The following is a 21,796-nucleotide window of genomic DNA, read 5'->3' as shown; positions in this document are numbered from 1 at the left end:
ATCATTTACTGAAACGTTTGCATTGATTCTCCTATGCAGTATATATGCATTTGTTATGGTCATATCAACGCGGTGATAAAATATTTTTATCATTGCGTTACGTGTTTTCATCCGTATGTGATACCTCCCCATCAATCCATCCATTAGGTCAACACCTCCCATATCCCATATGCAATTCAACTACATGCCCTGATGTTGAAGGTATGTCGTCTGCCAAAATGATACTCTCTCAACGACATCACCGAAATCGCTAATATCGATTGGAAAGGCCCCTGAATTGATAAACGCATCACTGGCATCAGCTTGATTCATTTCACTCAAGCAAGTTGAAATTTCCGTATCAAATCTATCTTGCATTACTTCCACTGAATCATCAGGACGAAAATCTGGATCTAAAAGGCTATCATCACTATCAAATTCGCGATCCTCGTCCAACTCTTATTCCGATTCAAATGAGGCCATCAACGCTTCGATTTCCTCCTCCGTCAACTTGCTCGCATTGTATCTCCTCTGGCAATTATTTTCGCAATCTCCTTGTTTTTTCCTCATGTTTAACCCTAGAGAGATAACCCTATTGGAAGTTACGGAGAAGATAACCATACGTCTGTGGGACGTATCATAGTTTTTCTTTATGGTGACAATATTTTTGGAAATATTTTTTACCTTTTTGTACTGACGTTGGTTCTTTATATATTTCCTTATTTTTTAAATGCATTTTTGGAGAAACTTTTTTTTATTATGTAAGAAAAAATCACATTTTCAGTATTCTTATAAAATAAACAAAAAAAACAAGTATTTTGTAAAAGGAACTGNCATCTTTACGTTTCAGGGATATTTCCACATTTGTCCATTTTACAATTTCCAGAATAATATCGTCGGTAAAAAATGCATTGAAGCAGGAAAGGGGCTCAAGCAATGATTTACATTGTCTAGTAGGACCTCTTGCCGTTCGAACAATGTTGGATAAAGAAACTCTGCCAACGTTTTTACCTTTCGACGTTGTCCAGCAGTACTTACTTATGCTTCTAATAGTAGGTTCAGAAAACGTAAGAATACGGCTATCTAATGAAGAAACACAAATGGAAGATCCTGTAACTTGGTCCTCCAATAAAGCTGTGTTGATATCAGGATCTTCACTGGCGATTTCCTCATCTTCGACATCGCTCTGAACATCATCTTCAAATAATTCATTTTCTGTTTCACTGTTATCAGATGATTCCAGATCGTCCGATAAACCTTGCAAATACGTACTTATTTCAGTGTCATTTAAGCATCCATTTCGGGCCATTGTTCTTGGTTTAACTGATGAAAAAACGAAATCACGATCAAAACAAATTTATTCAAATTGAGTGTAAAAGTCACACAAAAGCTAACCATACGTCTCCGAGACGTATGCGATCGCCAAAACTCAAAGAGTATCGAACTTACCACAACAAAATAACCACCACCGGCAAGCTACTGTAGACGACTGAGAAAAATAAAAACAGCAACGTGGTGCTAAAACATTCGAGAGAGGGAGAGCGAAAAATTAAAAAGGCATACATCTCTCAGACGTAGGTTATCTCTCTAGGGTTAAAAACAGTGATTGCAGCTTACCGAGCTATTAGGTGAATTCACGCACAACAATTTTCACGTAAACCGACAAGACGGTCTTCAAAAAACGATGTCCACAGCACAGAAAATAGCACTTATTGCTCCAAATTAAATATTTTCGTAGTAATATAAAATATTTCGCACGCACTAATAGTTTTTTTCCGTACGTGTGGCAATTATTAATAAAATTTTTCTGCGACATAAGTAGCACAAAGTTTTTCTTTAAATTAACGGACACTACTTTGTAACGGACGCAAGTAATAAAAAAAAAAGAAAAGAGACGGTTTGATGGATGAAATTCTAGGTGCAATCCCGTATTCCTCGGACTCGGACTAGTGAAACTGTCAACAAATAAAAATTCGCTCAGAGCGAGAGAGTAACATTGAAAAGTACGGGATCGCTTTCTAGTAAAAAATGGTAACTTCTGTCAACTTCAACATAACCTCCAAATTTTGGTTGTAAATTTTTGCTTATTTTGTATGTAAACACACTCAGCTGCACATGTAAATAACCAAAAATAGTTTCAAATTCATTAGAATCCACTTAAACAAGTAATTAAATACTTTTCAACATGAATTAGCAGAGTGCAATTTTCTTTTGTATACAATTTGGTTGCCAAACACACTACAGCTGATCGTTTGACACATTTACCAGAATTTACCAGCAAAAAATTCTCGGACTGTAACTTCTGACAGAGAGAGAACCGTATTTACTCTCTTTTTTGTCCTCTCAATAGTCAGAGAACCGAGTACGGGATCGATTTCCAGTAAAATCTGACTGATTCTGACTATTTCTGGCTAGTCCGGACCCGTACGGGATCGCAACTACTATTTGCAGGCCGTTGAATTAAAATCAGAACTATTACAGTTATTTATCGATATTTTTAAAAAATATGTAGAGACCGTCTCTAGACGGTCTTATCGGTTAGGGCGTTAAATTTGCTCCCATGCTAAGAACTCTGTCTGAATTAAATAATATTCCTAACTTGGACCCGTCTTTGTTGCTTGGAGCTGTCCGGAGCCTACTGTATAATTATTTTAACTAGTTCCTAAGCAATTCCTTTCTGTAGTCAGTAAGAAATTAGTGTTTCATATGACTTATGAATAAATAAATAAATAAACAAATATAAAGCTGTGCTGTGCTGTTCGAACATAGCTTTGGCAGTTAAAGCGACAGCACATAAAAAGCGAATAGGGACTGCTCTGTGGCTGAACTGTTTGAAATTTCGCAGCCAAAGCAACAGAAAAGCAAAATCAAACCCACATTTCAGCTGTGCTGCGCTTTAGCTTTGGATATGTGCGCAGCAAAGCAAAGTCACAAAAGTTTCAAGAGGAAAGAATTGATTTCGCAGCACAGCAACAGCAGGGTTGTTAGTGCTGTTGCTGCTATGCTGACAGTTTTTCAAACACTGGTTTCCCATTTAAAGAACCAAAAACTTGAATTCAACAAAATTGAAGCATGTAAAGCAAATAGAAAACACAAAAGCAAATGAACCAGAATTGCTTTAAAGTACTTGAATCAGGTAAATCTGGTGTAATTAAATTTGAAAAAACTAGTTTGAATATCAGTTTGGAACCATACTATGGTGTTAGTGATTCTGCGTCGATGGAAGAAACTTTTGATAAATATAAGCCAGAGTTAATCAAATTGGAGATTCTTGTATTTCCTTTTAATACTTTGAATGGATAAATAATCATGTAAAAGTCGGGGTACGGTTCGGATTTTTGTACAATGATTTGGGTTCTTGTAGCACACGCTTGAAATATGAACTTTTCCGTAAATTTTGGAGTGAATTCAAAAATACTGTGGCGTAGCCGCAGTTGAACTGATGAAAGTTTTTTGTAATAATACAGTTTTCTTTACGTCCGCAAACGATTTGTTTTTCTACAATTGGGAATTTTAGGTTTTTATATTATCGGTTTAAAATATTTAAATAATCGAAGAGAAAGGACAAAGCTACTGAAAATCGCTATATTACAATTAGCTAACTAATCTAAACTAAAAAGCTTATATAAGCAGCTTCGTCAATCCATTTTAAAATTATCCGATACTATCGATAGTTTCAATGCAAACTATCGAAAACATCGAATGGGATGACTATCGAGTTTTATAGCTCTTCAAAGCACGGCAGTCATTTCTCTTCTGTGCCAACTGACGCCAATTGGAAACGCCAAGTGAAGTCTAGTCCTTCTCCACCTGTCAAGTCCTTTCCATCGCAGTGGGGCCTCCCTCTTTCTCTGCTACCACCAGCGGGTTCCGAGTTGAATACTTTCGGAGCTGGAGCGTCGGTGTCCATTGGAACGACATGGACAAGCCAGTGGAGCCAATGTATTTTAATTCGCTGCATTATGTCGATGTCGTTGTAAAGCTCATGCAGTTCGTCGTTCCATTGTCTGCGGTACTCGCCGTCGCCAACGCGTAAAGGCCCGTAAATCTTCCGCAAAATCTTTCTCTCAAACACTCCAAGAGTCGCCTCATCGGATGTTGTCATTGTCTATGCTTCTGCGCCATATACCAGCACGGGCATGATGAGTGACTTATAGAGTGTGGTTTTCGTACGTCGAGAGAGGACTTTACTACTGAATTGCCTTCTCAGTCCAAAGTAGCACTCGTTGGCTAGAGCGAAATTATAACTGTTAACAGCGACGTGTTTGCCAAGGCGCGAATGCGCTGACTGTTTGTTTAATGACAGGAAATACTTTGTCTTGTCCTCGTTTACCACCACACCCATTCGCTTTGCTTCCTTATCCAACTTGGAAAAGGCAGAACAGACTTCGCGGTTTTTGTTCCCGATGATGTCGATGTCATCAGCATAAGCCAGCAATTGCACTCTCTTGCAGTACATTGTTCCTGAGCGGTTCAGTTCTGCAGCTCTTATTATCTTCTCCAACATCAGATTAAATAAGTCACATGAAAGGGAGTCACCCTGTCTGAAACCCCGTTTGGTGACGAACGGCTCGGATAGGTCTTTCCCAATTCTAATGAAGCTGGTGGTATTACTCAATGTCATTTTACACAAGGGGATGCCAAATTCAGGCATAGCGGCGTATAGGCAACTCCTTTTAGTGCTGTCGAAAGCGGCTTTAAAGTCAACATATAGGTGGTGAGTGTCGATCCTTTTCTCTCGGGTCTTTTCCAAGATTTGGCAAATTGTGAATACCTGGTCTATGGTGGAATTGCCAGGTCTAAAGCCAAACGTTTAAGGTCCAATCAGTTCGTTGACTGTGGGCTTCAGTCTTTCGCACAATAAACCGATAAGACCTTATAACCTATGCTTAAGAGGCTGATCCCGCGGTAGTTGGCGCGAATGGCGTGGTCGCCTTTCTTGTGGATTGGGCAAAGCACACTTAAATTCCAGTCGTTGGGCATGCGCTCACCTGACCATATTCTTCACAAGAGTTGATGCATGCACCTTATCGACTCCTCGCCGCCGTACTTGAAGTGCTCAGCTGGCTTGCTGTTAGCTCCAGCAGCTTAGTTGTTTTTGAGCCGTGTTATTGCTATTCGTGTCTCGTGGAATCACCGTCATCATCGACTGCGGGCTCGGGTTCTTCTTCTCCACAACTTTCCGTGCTGCTACCATTCAGTAGGGTGGAAAAGTGTTCCCTCCATAATTTAAGTACGTCCTGAACATCGGTTACTAGGTCGCCATTGTTGTTCTTACATGAGTACGCCCTGTTATTGAAACCTTCCGTAAGTCGCCTAAATCTCTGGTAAAATTTTCGGGCATTCTTCCTGTCGGCCAGCATTTCAAGCTCTTCGCACTCACGCATTTCGGCCTCTCTCTTCTTATTGCGGCAAATACGTCTCGATTCCCTCACATAGCGCGTTGCGCCCGATTGCAGAGTGGCCCTGTAGGCGGCATCTTTTATCTCTGCAGCTTCCTGACACTCCTCATCGTACCAGTTGCTTTTTCGTGCTCTCTGAAATCGGCCTATTTATTCGGCGGTGGTACCTAACGAGCAGCAAATGTGGTTCCACTGCTCGCATGTGTCGTGGATTGCAGGGTTTCGACGTTAAGCTTTCCCTGCATATTTGGGCGCACATTTTTTGCTGCACTGAGGCGGGTGCGTATCTTGGCTGCAACACGATAGTGGTCCGAGTCGATGTTTGGGCCTCGGAGTGTGCGTACTTCTAAAACACTGAAAGCGTGCCTTCGGTCTATCAGAACATGATCGATTTGGTTTCGCGTTTTTCGGTCCGGAGACAGCCACAATTCAATGCTGTACGCATTTAGTCAATAAAATTTCGTGTGCGGCGTTGGCACATAGGGAGAATATTCGTTTAACAAACCTGAGCATCCTGGTTCGAATCGCACCTGGTGCAAATTTTTATTTTTTAAAAGTGGCTAGTCGCTTTTAGTACCCATTCGGGTATAAAGGTGAACGATTAGTCTCTTCATAGGACATGCTCGAACAAAAGCGAAGGTATTAGTCCCATATTCCTTTGCGATTTCTCCCGGAGTAATCCGGGACTAGCCGCATTTTTTACAGGGTACGTACATATATGTATACATACACATAAACTAACTATAGTTTTTTGATAGCATATGGCGCTGCTTCTATATTTACCGGGTTTAAGTGACTTTGAATCATTTATATCCCCTAGGGGGGTGAAATAACACAAACGGCAATAACGCAAATTTGTGTTATTTCCCAATTGAATGTTAAATAACACAAATTTGCTTTATTTCATTTCTCGTTGAGCAATAAGACCAATTTTTAAACTTAACAATTGAGTAATAAAGCAAAATAGTGCACACAGGTAGTTACCAAGTTACATTTGACAAAAATTAGTACATGAACAAGTTAAATTGTCTACAATTTTGAAAGTGCCCAGCGTAGCGGCAGTCCGCGTTCGCGCGCTGCGCCGCGCCACCCCGCGCCACCCCGCACCTCACCGCTTTCGACGTCGCGCTCGCGTCCCCCGCCCCCTCCCATCCTTTCTCTATTATGAACTGGTGGCATTATAACCGTTTAAAAAAAAAAAAATAATAAAATGACTCTAGTACACTTCTGAAACTGCTTTTTAATGTCCAAGTAATGGGAATTATTGCGTATGGTGTTATTGCATGCACCCCACCCATGGTGGAATTATTCCAGGTGAAGTAATATTAGAGTGAGAAGGAAGATTTCGACACTGCCTTATTTGAAAATTTGCCTATAAAATGTGACTATAAGGCAGCCGAATGTCAGAAAATAAATCGAGAAAGCTGTTTTAAATATTACTTCACCTGGTTATTACGTTATTTATCCCACCTGCTTGTACCGAGTATACGTTAAAATTTAGAATTCTGGGAGTAGGTAAAATTTTACATATTTTTACATTACTATTTCGTACCAGATATTCGCTACGTCTTCGTAAACGAGTGCTGATAATACAGAAATTTTAGCTGAAAATAAAACTCAAAACAATATCCTCTGTGTTATACATATGCTGCGAACAGGAACGGCAACTTTTGTTTGTTCCATGCCATGGCGGAAGTATACCAGGTGAAGTAATTAGAGCGAGAAGAAAGATTTTGACCCTGCCTTATATGAAAAATTGCCTTTAAAATTTTGACTATAAGGCAGCCGAATGTCAAAAAATAAAGCGAAAAAGCTGTTTTGTTACATCACCTATTTATTACGCCATGGTTCCATACAAACATTTTAAGGTTTTCCAGAAATATTTTCAAGATATTAAAAAGTATGCAGACAAAATTCATACAAAAGCGCTATTTCCAAATTGCCCAGCAGCTATTAAAGACGACGCTTTCCCTATATTTTGTTTCAAAAGTAAAAATATTTGTTTAATAATACTTTTAAAATAAACAAAGTTCAAAGGTTCACGTGGTCCAAATTTATGCGGTAGCGTACATAAAAAAGAAAAAATACCCTGCTGTAAAATTAAGAGACAGTCTGGCAAGCGCTAGGCAGTTGCGAGTTTTCAGATTTATTGATTTTAAATTGTTGCGTTCCGCTTACAATAAATATTTTTTTTATAAAATATGTAACAAACATGGAATCTGTAAAAGAAAAGAAAAAACGAAAAAAATATTCAAAAATCGAATCTTAACAAGTAAGAAAGTCTAAGTTCGGACGGAGCCGAAAATTACATACCCGGCGCAAGTATTAAATATATGTTTTTTCACCTTTCCGAAACCTACCGCTAGATGGTAAGTCGGGGTGTATCAATTTTGAGTAAATAAGCGTCCTTAAATTTCGAAATATTGAAGTTTAAAGCATTTCTGAAATTTACCTTTATATGAAAAGCGGCCTCAATTTTAGTCCAATTTCAATAAATTTCAACGTTTTGCTTTTATGTGGCAAGCAAATACCGAGTTTGGTACAAATTGGTAGCACGGTTACCGGGCGGTGCCACGCCCATTTTCCAAAATTTTAATACAGNGAAATTTACCTTTATATGAAAAGCGGCCTCAATTTTAGTCCAATTTCAATTTGAGTAAATAAGCGTCCTTAAATTTCGAAATATTGAAGTTTAAAGCATTTCTGAAATTTACCTTTATATGAAAAGCGGCCTCAATTTTAGTCCAATTTCAATAAATTTCAACGTTTTGCTTTTATGTGGCAAGCAAATACCGAGTTTGGTACAAATTGGTAGCACGGTTACCGGGCGGTGCCACGCCCATTTTCCAAAATTTTAATACAGACGTATTTCTTGGTAAAGAATTGTTGCAAGCGTAAATTTTGAATAAATTAGCTTCAATATTTACTGATTTATCGAAGACTTTGTATTTCTCTAAATTACCGTTATATGGGATGTAGGCGTGGTTATTGTCCCATTTTTTTAATTTTCGGCCATTATGTATGCTGTACCAAGGCCAACAACTGTGCCAAGTTTGGAAGAAATTGGTGCAGCGGTTACCAGGTTATACACATGTAACCATAAGTCCAAAAATTTATAATATTCTTATTTTTCGTCTGAAAATTATTGTAAATATCAATTTTGAGTGAATTATCTTCAGTAGTTACTAAAATATCGCAGTTTTAGTATTTCTGGAAATTAGCGTTATATGGGAAGTGGGCGTGGTTATTGTCCGATTTCGCCCATTTTCAACCTACCTTGGATTAATGGAAACCTACATACCAAATTTCGTTGAGATATCTCAATTTTTGCTCGAGTTATCGTGTACACAGAGGGACGGACAGACGGACGGACAGACAAACATGGTTAATCGACTTCTCTATTCATTCTGAGCATTTATGTATACATTTGTCTATATCTATCTTGATTCGATGTGGCTGTTACAAACAACCGTTATGTGAACAAAATTAATATACCCTTGTGCACAAGTGCTCTCGGGTATAAAACGTTTTCGTATAAAAAAACACTGTCCAAAATGGAACCGGTTAAAAACTAGTTGGAAAGTAATGACAGTTGCCACCGCCAATGACATCGCCGTGTAAAACTGGGCAGTTGAAAGCATTGCTTGGGTATTAAGCTAGAACTAGTACTGTCGGAAAAAATCTAGTTATATGCTAGTTCTGAGCTATTAAGATTTTCTGCAGGGTATTTCTATGAATTCATACCTCCCCCTTTTTTGAATTCGGTTTAAAATGTTTGAGTTCTTTGTTAATTTTGGTAAATAAAGTGCAGTTTATGAAACTTTAAAAAGTGTACAGATTTATTAGTACATACTGTACATAAAACTGCATAAATGTATTTTTTAGTGTTTTCTGGTGATATATCTCTAGACGTGTAAACCCCTCCCAAAATATATTCCTGGATGCGCCCCTGAATGATACATTATTGCATATTATAATCTTCTTTTATTTTTAAGGTTTGAAGGCAGGGCTTACGCTATTGATATCAAAGAATCTTATGACAGTATGGCTGAAATATTATATGTCATAGATTACAAAATGCACAAGTGGCTATCTAATTGTCGCAGATTTGAAAGTACTAGCAATTTTTAATGGCATGCAGGGCGGTAACACAAAACATCCATGCTATTTTTGTGAATGGGACAGTCGAGCAACTAGCCTACAATACGTTCAAAAAGATTGGGTTCCACGTACGTCATTTGTAGTTTATGAAAAGAAAAGTATATTTAAATATTCCTCTAGCTAATCTAACGGACATTATTTTACCACCGCTGCATATTAAACTGGGTTTAATAAAGTAATTTGTGAAAACACTTGACACAAATGGTCCAACATTCAAATATATTGAACAATTTTTTTCACGAATAACGTACGCGAAATTAAAGAAGGTACAAGGGTATTTTTACATGATATAAAACAAAATTAAATTATATTTTTAGCTAGTATTTTTGTCGGTCCACAAATACGGGAACTGATTAGGGACGGCAATTTTTTTCAAGAAAGACATCTTTAGAAAAAAAAGCATGGACAAGTTTTTCTTCTGTGTGTGGAAATGTTCTTGGAAACAAAAACATTATGAAGACATAGTAAGTGACATGCTGTCTGCCTGCCATGCCATGGCATGCAATATGTCCATTAAATTGCACCATCTGCATGCTCGCTTGAATATAGTTCCAGCAAATTTAGGCCAGATGAGCCATGAACAAGGTGAACGATTTCACCAGGAAATTCTAAAGATTGAACAGTGTTAATATGCTCTCCAACTACTGTTGGTCTCTTAAAAGAGTTACTAGCATAGGGCTGCCATACGTCCCCATTTGCAGGGCATGCCCTCGTTTCGGACCCTTTGTCCCGTGTCCCCGTTTACAATCAAAATGTCCCCGTATAATGCTTGGGACAACACAATTTAATTTGCTTTTGAAAATTTTAAATGGATGGCGGAAAACTATTTAGTCTAGTCGAGAGTCGCCCGAATATTTTTCTTCCGCCCGTAAGGAATACGCGAATTTGAAAGTGAACAATTTTGGGCGATAAGGTTGATTGCCTTTCCTAATTACAAATTAGAAACAAGCAGTCCGCATATATCGTTTCAATCGATAGTTGAAAAAGTGTCATCTTTAGTAGTCAGTTGTAATTATCGCAAAATTGTGTTGCCAAGAAAAAAAAAACATTATATTTACTTGCATGGCTGCGTTGCTGATCAAAATTAAAGTTTACGTATACGCGAAAAGAGACCCTGTAGCGTGTAATATGAGTTAGTTATACAATGTTCTGACCGACAACAAAAACACCTTGAAAACGAGTTTTGGGATTGTGGGCTGAAGGCTGTTCACACCTGCTGGTAGTGTTTTAATTGACATTTCTTACATCCTTTGTTTACAGTTATACTATAACAAAACAAAACCAAAATTCTTTTCTTTCATTTCCTTTCCATTAACAACCTTTTACTTTTATTCTTATTTTAATTTGGCCAGCCAATTAACAATAAATCTGAACTGGCGCATTAAAGATGATAAAATATGACTTCCACTTCGATAAATATTTTAAAAATTAGTGCGCACACCGATTGGAATGAGTGGAACGCGAGTTTTCAAGTAGTTTTCAGCGAAAACTGGTTTTCGTTTTATAGGTTTTACATCGACGAAAATTCAAGTTTTAGGTCGAAAACCAGCTCTCATTAGAAGATGGTTAAAAAAACAACTTCTTTAAAAGGTTTTGACGCGTGCACAAAAATAAAACAACATATTTTTCACTAGCACATCGTCTGCTATTGGAAATTTAGCCAAATACGTGTGTACTCTATTGTACAATATACTATTGAACTATGATCTTCGTGCACCACTTTTTTATTTGTTCAGCGAAAAAGAAATAAGAAAAGCCCCAAAAACAAACCAATATATATAATACCCAAAGGCATTTTTTGTCCATGTCATCATATCTGCGCCGTTCGTTCGATTTTCGAAAATTAGGTGTGAAATGAAAGAGCTTGGGCCGTTGATGCTAGGACTTACCGTTAATTTTTGCAGTTTATGTTCGGAAATTTTTTTTTATTTGAAAAAATTGCGGAGCACCGTCAATTTAAAAAATGCCAAAAATGAACGGTAAGTCCAAGATACTTAAAATTTGCAATTGGTTGCTAAAATTTGATGTGCTACAAAACTGGATTCCAAAATTTTGTCTATAGATGCTGATCAAGAAGTTTGGTCAAACTTTGCAGATTTTTCATAATTTTTGCACAAAGTTTGAAATTTGGTTTTATATCGTGTGTGTTAAGTAACCAGTTATACTTTCATAAAAAACAATATAACATTAAATAAAACAAAGAAAAATAGCCAAATCTTACTAAAAGGTCTAGCCCTAGTTTTTATTTGGTTCACTGTATGTGTATCTCGGTAACCGATTTATAAATTTGTACCAAACTCAGTGCAATTATTGACCTTGGCACAAAAAGCTATATGTTGAAAATTTTCGAAATCGGTCTAAAATTACGCCCACTTTCGATTTCTAAAAAACAACGCGTAAAAAAGTTTTAAAACGTATGGTGCTTTGCTTTAAAATGTTGTACCACGTTGGATGTTGTATTCTAGCACCTAAAGGAACGTGTACTAAAAATTTCAGACATGTGCTCACGGTTTAAAAAAAAATATTTTTTTTTCACACAAAAATTCGAAGTTTGTGAGAATTGCCCAAATACGTTCTTTCAGTAAAAATGTTTTTATGATCTTAATTTATTATGGTTTATGCAATTCCGTTTTTGTATGTATTAAAACAGAGCATCAACTAAATTTTCCTCTGCAATTGAACGAGATTATAAGTGTAAAGATGATTGGAATAAAAAACGAGAGTTTGACTAAACTTTTGCAAAGGGTCCCCGTTTGAGGCCAAGCAATTGTGGCAGCCCTATACTTACGGTGACCATCCGTCCTGTATTATACGGGACAGTCCTCTTTTTTGACCAATTGTGCTGGCAATTAATTTATTTTATACGGGACGCCAAATGTTCTGTATTTCTTTTAATGTCCTGTATTTGTCCCGTTTTCGGGTTTCGGTATTTCGACGCCTTAAAGGCTCATTAAAATGACATGCCTATGAAGCAGTCTGAATGCCTGTGTTTCGAATCGAGGAGCACAAACAGTGACTAAAATATAAATTAGGATTCTACAATTTAGCAAGATTCGGCTATATTTCTTTTGTTTATTTAATGTTTATTATTTTATTTTTAAGTAAACTCTTTTCCTAACCAAAAAACATATAAATCAAAATTTCCGACTTTGTGCAAAAACTATGAGAAGTAATTCTGCAAATTTTCACCAAAATTTCAAACTTTTTAATCAGAACCTTTAGAAAAAAATTTGGTTGCAGATTTGTAGCTCATTAAAATTTAGTTTAATAAAGTTCAAGTGAAACGTGCTGCTAATTTTCTTCCCTATCAGCTACTTAAAGCTTGCACTTTATCGTACTAGAGTTTAACGAAGCTTTTGTAAACAATTTTTTGGAGTAAAAATCTCGAGAAAAGAAATCCTACAAATTTGTGATGCTACTATAAGGATGCTGTTTCAGGGCTAACACATACATCTAAGATCATTTAAGAAGGTGTTAAGAACTGTTAGCTTTTATGGGAAAAATTTGCAAAATTATTGTTTGTCCCGTTTTCTGCTCGCATAAATATTTAAAGTTATTTTTTGACTTTTTTATTTGAGCAAATAATACCGGGTAATTTTGCTTTTTATTTTTTTAAGGCAAAAATAAAAGTTAAGATTTGCCTTTTATTTTTTTGATTCTTCTCCTTCTGATTTGGATTCTAATAACTCCTCACACAAATACCAGGGTTAGCTCCAATCTAAATATGTATGTATGTACTATGTATAAATACAATACATGAAGGCATTTTTTGTTAACGGCATCAGATCTGCACCGATTGTTCGATTTTCAAAACTGAGGTTCCAAATTAAAGGGCATGGCCTCCAAATGTACAACAAGGTATGATATATTTGAAAAGGGTTGCCACCTTTTCTAAAGTTATAAAACCAGCACTGCTCGGTGTATTAAACAAAATTAGGTGTAAAATAAAAGGTCAGGGCCTCTAGAAGTGCAAGAAAGTTTAAGTTTTTTGTATAGGGTTGCCACCCGCTTAAACAACGCAAGACTTACAACGTTCGCGCAATTTTAAAAAATAATATAATATGTCATATAAACGGGCTTAGTCTGTAGATCTACAAGGAAGAGCGTATTAGTTTTTTAAAGGGTTGCCAGCTGTTAAAAATGATTACTTTTTTGTGCAGAGCACCGTTCTCTCGATTTTAAAATGAGGTGCCAAATGAAAGGTATTCACCTAGATATGTGCTTTGGGTTTAATTTTTTATTTAAACGTCTGCCGCCTAATTATAAATCTATTATTTGAAATATGATACTCAGTAAAATATCGCAATATGGGCATCAAGCGAAAGGGTTTTTATACTAAATTAATATGTTCGTGCATTTAAGAGTTGCCACCTATTAAAAAATATATAGCTATGAACGGTAAATAACGTATTAAGGCCATTCGATATTGGTATCAATCGACAGCTAGTTAAATGGCTTTTGTGTAAATGTATGCCAATTTTCGGTGGCCTCTGTAGCGTAGTGGTAAGCAGTGTGCGCTTCCACTCCGCAGCGCCTGGGTTCAAGCCCTGGCCAAAGCAACATCGCAAAAAATTTAGAAAAAAGGATTTTTCTTAACAGCGGTCGCCCTTCGGCAGGCAATGGCAAACCTCCGAGGGTATTTCTGCTATGTAAAACAGCTTCTCATTAAAATACAATCGCCGTTCGGAGTCGGCGTAAAACTGTAGGTCCCTCCTCTTTGTGTGACAACATCAAGGCGCACGCCACAAATCAGAGGAGAGGAGAGGCCAAAACTAACATATGTGTAAGCGCCAATTTATTATTATTATTATGCGTATTTTCGAGAGTTGTCATCTAGTTAATATTGCTTTCGATTGATAGCAATATCGAATGCTCTTGATACATTACTTACCATTCATAGTTATCAATGTGTTTAATAAGTAGCAAATCTATTAAAAACACCAGCATATTAAATTAATCTCAAACCCATATTGTGATATTTTACTATCCTATTTTAAACAATGAAGTTGTAATTAGGCGTCGACCCTTCAAATAAACCAAAGCACGTCTATAGGTCAATCCCTTTCATTTGATACCTTATTTTGAAACTCTAGAGAACGGTGTAAATCTAATGCTCTGCACAAAAAAACAGTGTAACAAGTGGCAACCCTTTTTAATAAAATAAGAGGTTCTTCCTTTCAGACCTATTTATATGGCTTATTATATAATTTTTTGAATTGCGCGAACAGTGTAAGTCTTATGTTTTTTAAGCAAGTGGCAACCCTATTCAAAAAAATTAAACCTTCTTGCCCAGCCCGCTCATTCGACACCTAATTTGTTTAATGCAACTAACGGTGCAGATTTTATAATTTAAAAAAAGGGGGCAACCCTTTCCAAAAAAGTTATACCTTGCTGTACATTTAAAGGCCAAGGACTTTAATTTGGAACCTCAGTTTTGAAAGTCGAATAATCGGTGCAGATCTGATTCCGTTAACAAAAAATGCCTTCATGTATTGTATTTATACATAGTACATACATATTTAGATTTGATCTAACCCTGGTATTTGTGTATTAGGGAGTTATTAGAATCCAGAAGGGAGCTTTAAAACTATTATATTCGAGTATACACAATTCTGGAATACTTGGTTTGAAACTTTGACTTTTATTTTTGCCTGAAAAAATAAAAGGCAACAATTACCGATTATTTTCTGCTCAAAAAAATAAAAGGCAAATCTTAACTTTTATTTTTGCCTTAAAAAAATAAAAAGCAGATATAATCGGTATTATTTGCTCAAAATAATAAAAGCCAGATTTTTAAAAGTCATGGAGGAATCACAATTTACAATGTGAGATGAGTCTAATGGTACCTTTGAAAAAACTATAACTAGCATAATTTTTCACTATATTTTAACTTTTATTTTCAGTCTCTGTAAAAACAAACAAAACGAAAACATTTCCAAGAAAAAAGGAAAACACAGATATACTTATTATCACTAAATAAAGCATTACTAAGCCATTTATTATTCGATTTTAATTTACTTATGACTATTGGAAAACTGATTTTGATGTGCTTTTTTATAAAGATCAAATACTTTTCTATTGCCTCACGATCAAATAAGAGCGTGAAGGAAATGAAAATTTGTCGAAAAATTTACGTTTTTTTAATTAAAAGACAAATACTTAGCCTTTCTCCGGACAATTTTAAACTTTTTTCTTTGTTAGAAAGGTAAAACGCGTATCTTTCAAACAGAGAAGACAATTCGAGCAAAAAACAACAAAGTTATAATTTCTTGAAGTTGTAATTTGAAGAATACCAAAGTTTTATTATGTTTGTTATGCTGGATTTCCACTAGGCATTAAATGGCAAGAATTATAAATGACGAATTCGGGCATTAAAAAATAATCGTGTCATTACATTAAAAAATAGTCATTAAGCTCATTTCCACATGGCATTTTCTGAAATGGCATACACTTTTTGTCATTTCAATGCCTAGTGGAAATTCGGCATTAGAAAAAAAAGTAATAAACGAAGTGATGGAGGAAAACTATAAGTACAGTCGTATCCTATGAGCTATAGCAAAACATAATTTTTATATGAGGACCTCTGCATATTTTTTTGTTTACTTTTGTATCACTGTATAATTGTAAATTAAAATTTCAGCGTCACCATACACTATTTGGTACAGTGTGGTCATCCTTCCGGCGACATGGTAACAGCTTTAGATACGATCGCAAAAACCAGAATTCACAATTAAATGGAAATATTGGTGGCGCTGAATCGACACCTCCTGTGGCTGACTCTTCTGAAGCAAATACCATGTATTCTGCCAATCGTTGCAGTGTAGCTGATAGTATAAATCATATTACAAAAAGTATCATGCAAGCACGTTTCGGTTCGCAGCCAACCGAAGGTGGCGGTAGTAATAGCCCTGATTACCATGATTTTAATATCCGCGGCGACATGCGAACGTTTAGTGAAAGCATATCGATGCGTCCACTTGTCATGAATAGTGGTAATGATGGCAGCACCGTTATAACTCCCTCTTCAGGCCGTATTTCCATACAAGGCAGTCAAATAGCAGGTGCAGAAGTTTACGAGTGAGTACAAAAGAGCATGGACTGTTGTTCATACTACTACACATACATACATATATATGGATCTGTGTGCACATAGCACATACTACTAACGTATTCACGAACTGGAGTCCTGTACACACTTGACATGCGCTATTGATCATAAACGCGACGGCCCACAAATTGTGATAACTTAATTTTAAGCATTTTAGGTTCTAAGTAGGTATGTAGGCAAAAGTTGACGGAAAATAGTTTTATTAACGGTATTTACACATAGCGAGATTTGATTCGACCCTTCTCTGAAAAAAAACTCATTAATTAGCAATCAACCCTCCTAGTTCAATAGTATCAAGTTTTTGTGCAAACATTAGATGATTTCAAAATAACCCAGTACAATTAAACATATTAATGTAACTGTCAAGAGAAGAAGAATTCACTGCATACATACATACATACATAAGATTAAGTGCGTCACTGGTGCCAGACTCATGTAGTCTAATAGTTCAGTTATGCGTACTTTGCAGTGCACTGAATAGCACGTAATTTTTACGTAGAAATCAAAAAGCAACATACTTCATATCGTTACCTTAATTCACAAAGGTCCTAACCAACACATTTTTCGAAACTGCGTTTTTCACAGATTTTGGTAGGATGTATTAAATACTCCTTCAATAAAAATGTTTAGGTGTTAGTACCAAAAACAACAGAGTTATATGCCACTTTTTAAAAAGTCTTACCTTTTTTTATACCTTTCATGAGCATGAAATGGTATTATAACTTTGGTCCGATATTTGTAAGTACCAGAATAAGAGAAGATAGACCTATTAAAATATATACTTAAATGCTCAGAACGGCGAGCTGAGTCGATTTAGCCATGTCCGTCTGTCCGTCTGTTTGTATTAGGGATGTCAATCCCGGGATCCCGAGATTTCGTGCGAAACGCCGGGGCACGTATAACTTGTTTTTGACCGATATAACATTTCCCGTTGGTTTCATCCCATCCCGATTTGGACTGTCGCATAGTGTTATTTATTGCTAATAATATGCAAAAAATGTCCAAAATTAGGCAAGTGGCGCGGTTTTTTCGAATTTTGAGCAATTTCTTTTTGAAATAAGTGGCACATTTAAATGGCAAAGTCCTAGAGGACAAAATTTCCAATAAACGCATTATTTATATGTTCACGTACGACGTGTAGATCTCGATCAACAACGCGCTCAATGCAGCGGTAAGGGAGAAGCTACTCAAAAGTTTTTTCCACACCACCTCAGAGGTAAAGTTATTTGCGCGTTTTATTTTTATGTGGTTTCACCAGTAGTCCTAATCCACACATAGTTATTTTCGCCACAATAAAACTCTTTAGGATCAGAGAAAAGTCGAATTGATAACAGGACAAAAACTATTTGCTAATTACAGTTTCAACTGACTGAAAATAGTTATTCATGGGCTCTGTCTATTGGTGAACCCACAGTTGAAAATACGCGCCAAAAAACACGACCTCCGAGATACTGTGAAAAAAGTTTTGAGTAGCTTTCCCCTTGCCGCTGCATTGAGCGCGTTGCTGGTCGAGATCTACACGTCGTACGCAAACATATAAGTAATGCGTTTATTGGAAATTTTGTCCTCTAGAACTTTGCCATTTAGATGATCAAAATTCGAAGAAACCGCGCCACTTACCTAATTTTGGGTATTTTTTGCATATTAATAATATAATAATAGATTGGCGCTTACACATATGTTAGTGTTTGGCCGAGCTTCTCCTCCGGTTTGTGGCGTGCGCCTTGATGTTGTCACACAAAGCGGAGGGACCTACAGTTTTACGCCGACTCCGAACGGCGATTGTATTTTTATGAGAAGCTGTTTTTCATGGCAGAAATACACTCGGAGGTTTGCCATTGCCTGCCGAGGGACGACCGCTGTTAAGAAAAAACCTTTTTTCTATATTTTTTTGCGATGTTGCATATTATTAGCAATAAATAATTGTTTAAAAAAATGATAGGCACATGAATTGGGCAATTGGGGGAAATATTTTCATTTTGTGTTCACCTAAACAGGAGATACCTAACTGCGTCAAAAAATGTATTCCTAGAATTTTTTCGTTGAAAAAATCTAATGCAAAATCCGCGCGTAAATCGTAAAAAGACAAAATCCAATATGGCGGGCACTTCCCATATCGCAATTGGCGGAAAAATTTTCATTTTGTGTTCACCTAAACAGGAGACACCTAACTGCGTCAAAAAATTTCTTCCCGGAATTTTTTCGTTGAAAAAATCTAAAAGTGATTGGGCTATGTAAACTTCTACTCAACATTGTCATGCTTTAACGCGGCTATTGTGAGTAGGTCATTAGCAAGCATTATTGCACGCAATTCTGTAAGAGAAATATAGCTAAAAATTACCATTGATTTTTAAGATTTTTTTTTGTGGAGGGTGAAGCGAATGTTCTTCCATATAACGCATGAACAAACCTGACTTATATGGAAGAAAATTGGCAACACCCTCCACAAAAAATTTAAAAAAATCAAAGGTAATTTTTAGCGACTTGAAACTTGCACTGCATACTCGAAATCTTTCTAGAAAACCTAATTTAAAAAATCGAAATTTTGATAAACATTTTTTAAGTTTAATTAGGTTTTGTGAACTTTGTGCAAGCTTTTATTTAATGTGGTATTTGATTTAGATCGACCCATATTTTAAATGAAAATTATTAACAATAAATAAAGATAAGTTGCCAATAGCATCATTTTGAATTTCGCTGCTATTATTTTGACCAAAACTGTATCTCTTTCTTTGTTTTTGAGGTTTTGTCAATTATATGTCTACGTACATACATGTTTCTGTATAAATTAAAAAGTGTTGTCATGAAATAAACGAAATTCATCATAAGTTTATAACTAATCTGAACATTACTTCTTTGAAATGGATCACCTTTGTTAATATATGGTTCGTAGTTGGGCTTTTAAAGCAAATCCTTTATTTCTCATTTGTCCCGTTCAATTTTTGTAAATCCCGTATTTTTTGGACAAATTATGCGTTTGCTCCGTATGGCTGGGGAAAAAATTGACGATATGTAATGCTGTGCGCTGGGTAACCGCTTACACGCAAAGCTCATTTAACAGATTCCTTATGTGACAACTCTGATGCAATGCCAAGTATGCATAACTGAGCCACAAGAGCTAGCAATCAGCGTTGCCGCGAGCTTGAAAAAAAAGTATCAGTTACCAAGCAGGAAGCAAACACAACTGTTCTTTTTAAACTTTTTAAAAACGAATAATACGAACTGAAAACGTTGCCCAAATACTGAAATTTAACGAAAACGTTGTTTCATAAGAGTTATTAGATGAAAAATATTTTTTATTTCGCCGATAAGAGTTATAACACAAGGTTTATTTTTCACGTTGCTTCATAGCAGTTATTATCCAACGTTTATTATTTACGTTGTCTTATAAACATTGTAAGATAAGAATATTGACGAAAACGGAGATGGAAAAGAAGATAAAGATGATGAAAATAAAAGAGGAGTGAAACAATTGTAACGTAACAACGTAAAAATAAAAGTTGGTTAAAAACTGTTTTAAAGCAACGTAAATCATTAACGTTGGGAAATAACTGTTGTCAATCAACGTTAAAAATAAATGTTTGGAAATAACTCTTATTGGCAATGGAAAACATATTTCTCCTGCATAACAGTTATCAGACAACATAAAAAGTAAACGTTGGGTTACAACTCTTATCGGCCAAATAAAACATATTTCTCATATAATAACTCGAACACCATTTTTCCCATAAAACTGATAACTGTTATGTTCTTGAATAAAATTGTATAGTTCAATTCATAGTTATTAAAAAAATATATATTTTACTTGCTTTAATAAAAACAGAGAATCTGTGTGCTAATTTGCATAACGAAAAACAAACTTATAGGGCCCCTAAACCATACAAAATCATTGCGCAACCCGAGACATGTGCAAGTCAATATTGTGGAAAAAAGAACATCAAAAAAGAATTTTATTTTTTCCTGTGCTCTTATCCATATTTTACAGCACGATCTAGGCACCAAAATCAAAAGTAGACTAAAAATTGCGCAATTATCGCCATGCGCAACACAAATTATTGTACAATAACACAAGCATGAGCAAAATGTCAAAATGATTTTGATTTGAGCGCAAAACTATGCAATTTGGTACAAACAACCCCATACACCACACAAACGACCGACGAAAGCCCGATATTGCCCAAATATTTTTTTTTTTTGTGTTTAGGGACCCTATAGCAGCGGCGTGTGCATAGAAGTTCCGGGCTGTATTTCCCTTATAAGAGTTACCAAATAAAACTTATAAATATCTACACATAAAATTTGAAGACTTTAAATAAAAAAAATAAAATTATTTTCCTTTAAACTAGTAATATTATTCGTAGTTTTCAACAAATAATTTCTGCGAGCCAAAAGAATCAAAATGGGGCATTTGTGAACAAACAAGTATCAAAGTAACTGTTTAGGCCTGTAGACTAAACCAAGCAATTCAAGATGGATCCCCCTAATACTTAATTGTATACGCACACATGCGTGCACATTTATGTAGTAGGAAATGATCACAAAGTTCATACACTTTTCCTGCCAAATTAACCATCGTCAAGTTTCCCCTCCAAATAGTTGTACTGTATGGAGGTTGAACTTAATTTTACTGAAAACAGCGCGGGCACTTCTTTTCTGGAGATCTGCAGGGAACGACCATCAGCCACCACCCTACGTCACAATCACTTGAGGTAATATATTCCGTGTCTACCTTCTTGTTGGGTTCGACTTTGTATTTTTTAAGTAGGTATTCGATATTGTAATATGTGAGGGTTAATACTCATGCACCATACCAAGGGTTAACAAGCAATCGTCTTTTTGACATTTTGCTATTCTCTTTTTTTCGTTTTTGGTTTTTTTCATTCGCTATCTCTCGACTCAACTGACCGCAAGTTCGCCCGTATATTTATCGAAGAAATTTATACAAAATATTAGAAAATAAATAGAATTTATATTTGAAACCGAAAGCAACCCGCACATCAGCTTTGGTATACCTGCGTCAGCACTCGTTTTGGAGTAAACCGCAACACCAAACTGGTCCTTCCGAGCCTGATTGCTCTCCCGCTCACAACGTGTTCAAGTATAAGCTGTAATTTTTATTATAATTGACCGAGTGTCCCCCGCTACA

General features: G+C 36.1%; 1 protein-coding gene across 1 annotated transcript in view; it reads left to right on the top strand.

Moving 5' to 3' along the window:
- The window catches only part of Ca-alpha1D (Ca[2+]-channel protein alpha[[1]] subunit D), a 435,534-nt gene that overhangs the window by 296,605 nt on the left and 117,133 nt on the right, over positions 1 to 21,796 (top strand). The window contains exon 23 of the mRNA XM_017627184.1: positions 16,183 to 16,619. Coding sequence (XP_017482673.1) covers positions 16,183 to 16,619 — 437 coding nt within the window. The remainder of the gene's footprint in view (positions 1 to 16,182; positions 16,620 to 21,796) is intronic.

This window comes from Rhagoletis zephyria, unplaced genomic scaffold (genome assembly GCF_001687245.7).
Source record: "Rhagoletis zephyria isolate East Lansing unplaced genomic scaffold, Rhagoletis_zephyria_1.1 Rzeph_scaffold_00070, whole genome shotgun sequence".
Lineage (NCBI taxonomy): Eukaryota > Metazoa > Arthropoda > Insecta > Diptera > Tephritidae > Rhagoletis > Rhagoletis zephyria.
The sequence above is the reverse complement of the archived record's forward strand: the minus strand, read 5'-3'. Positions and strand labels throughout refer to the sequence as shown.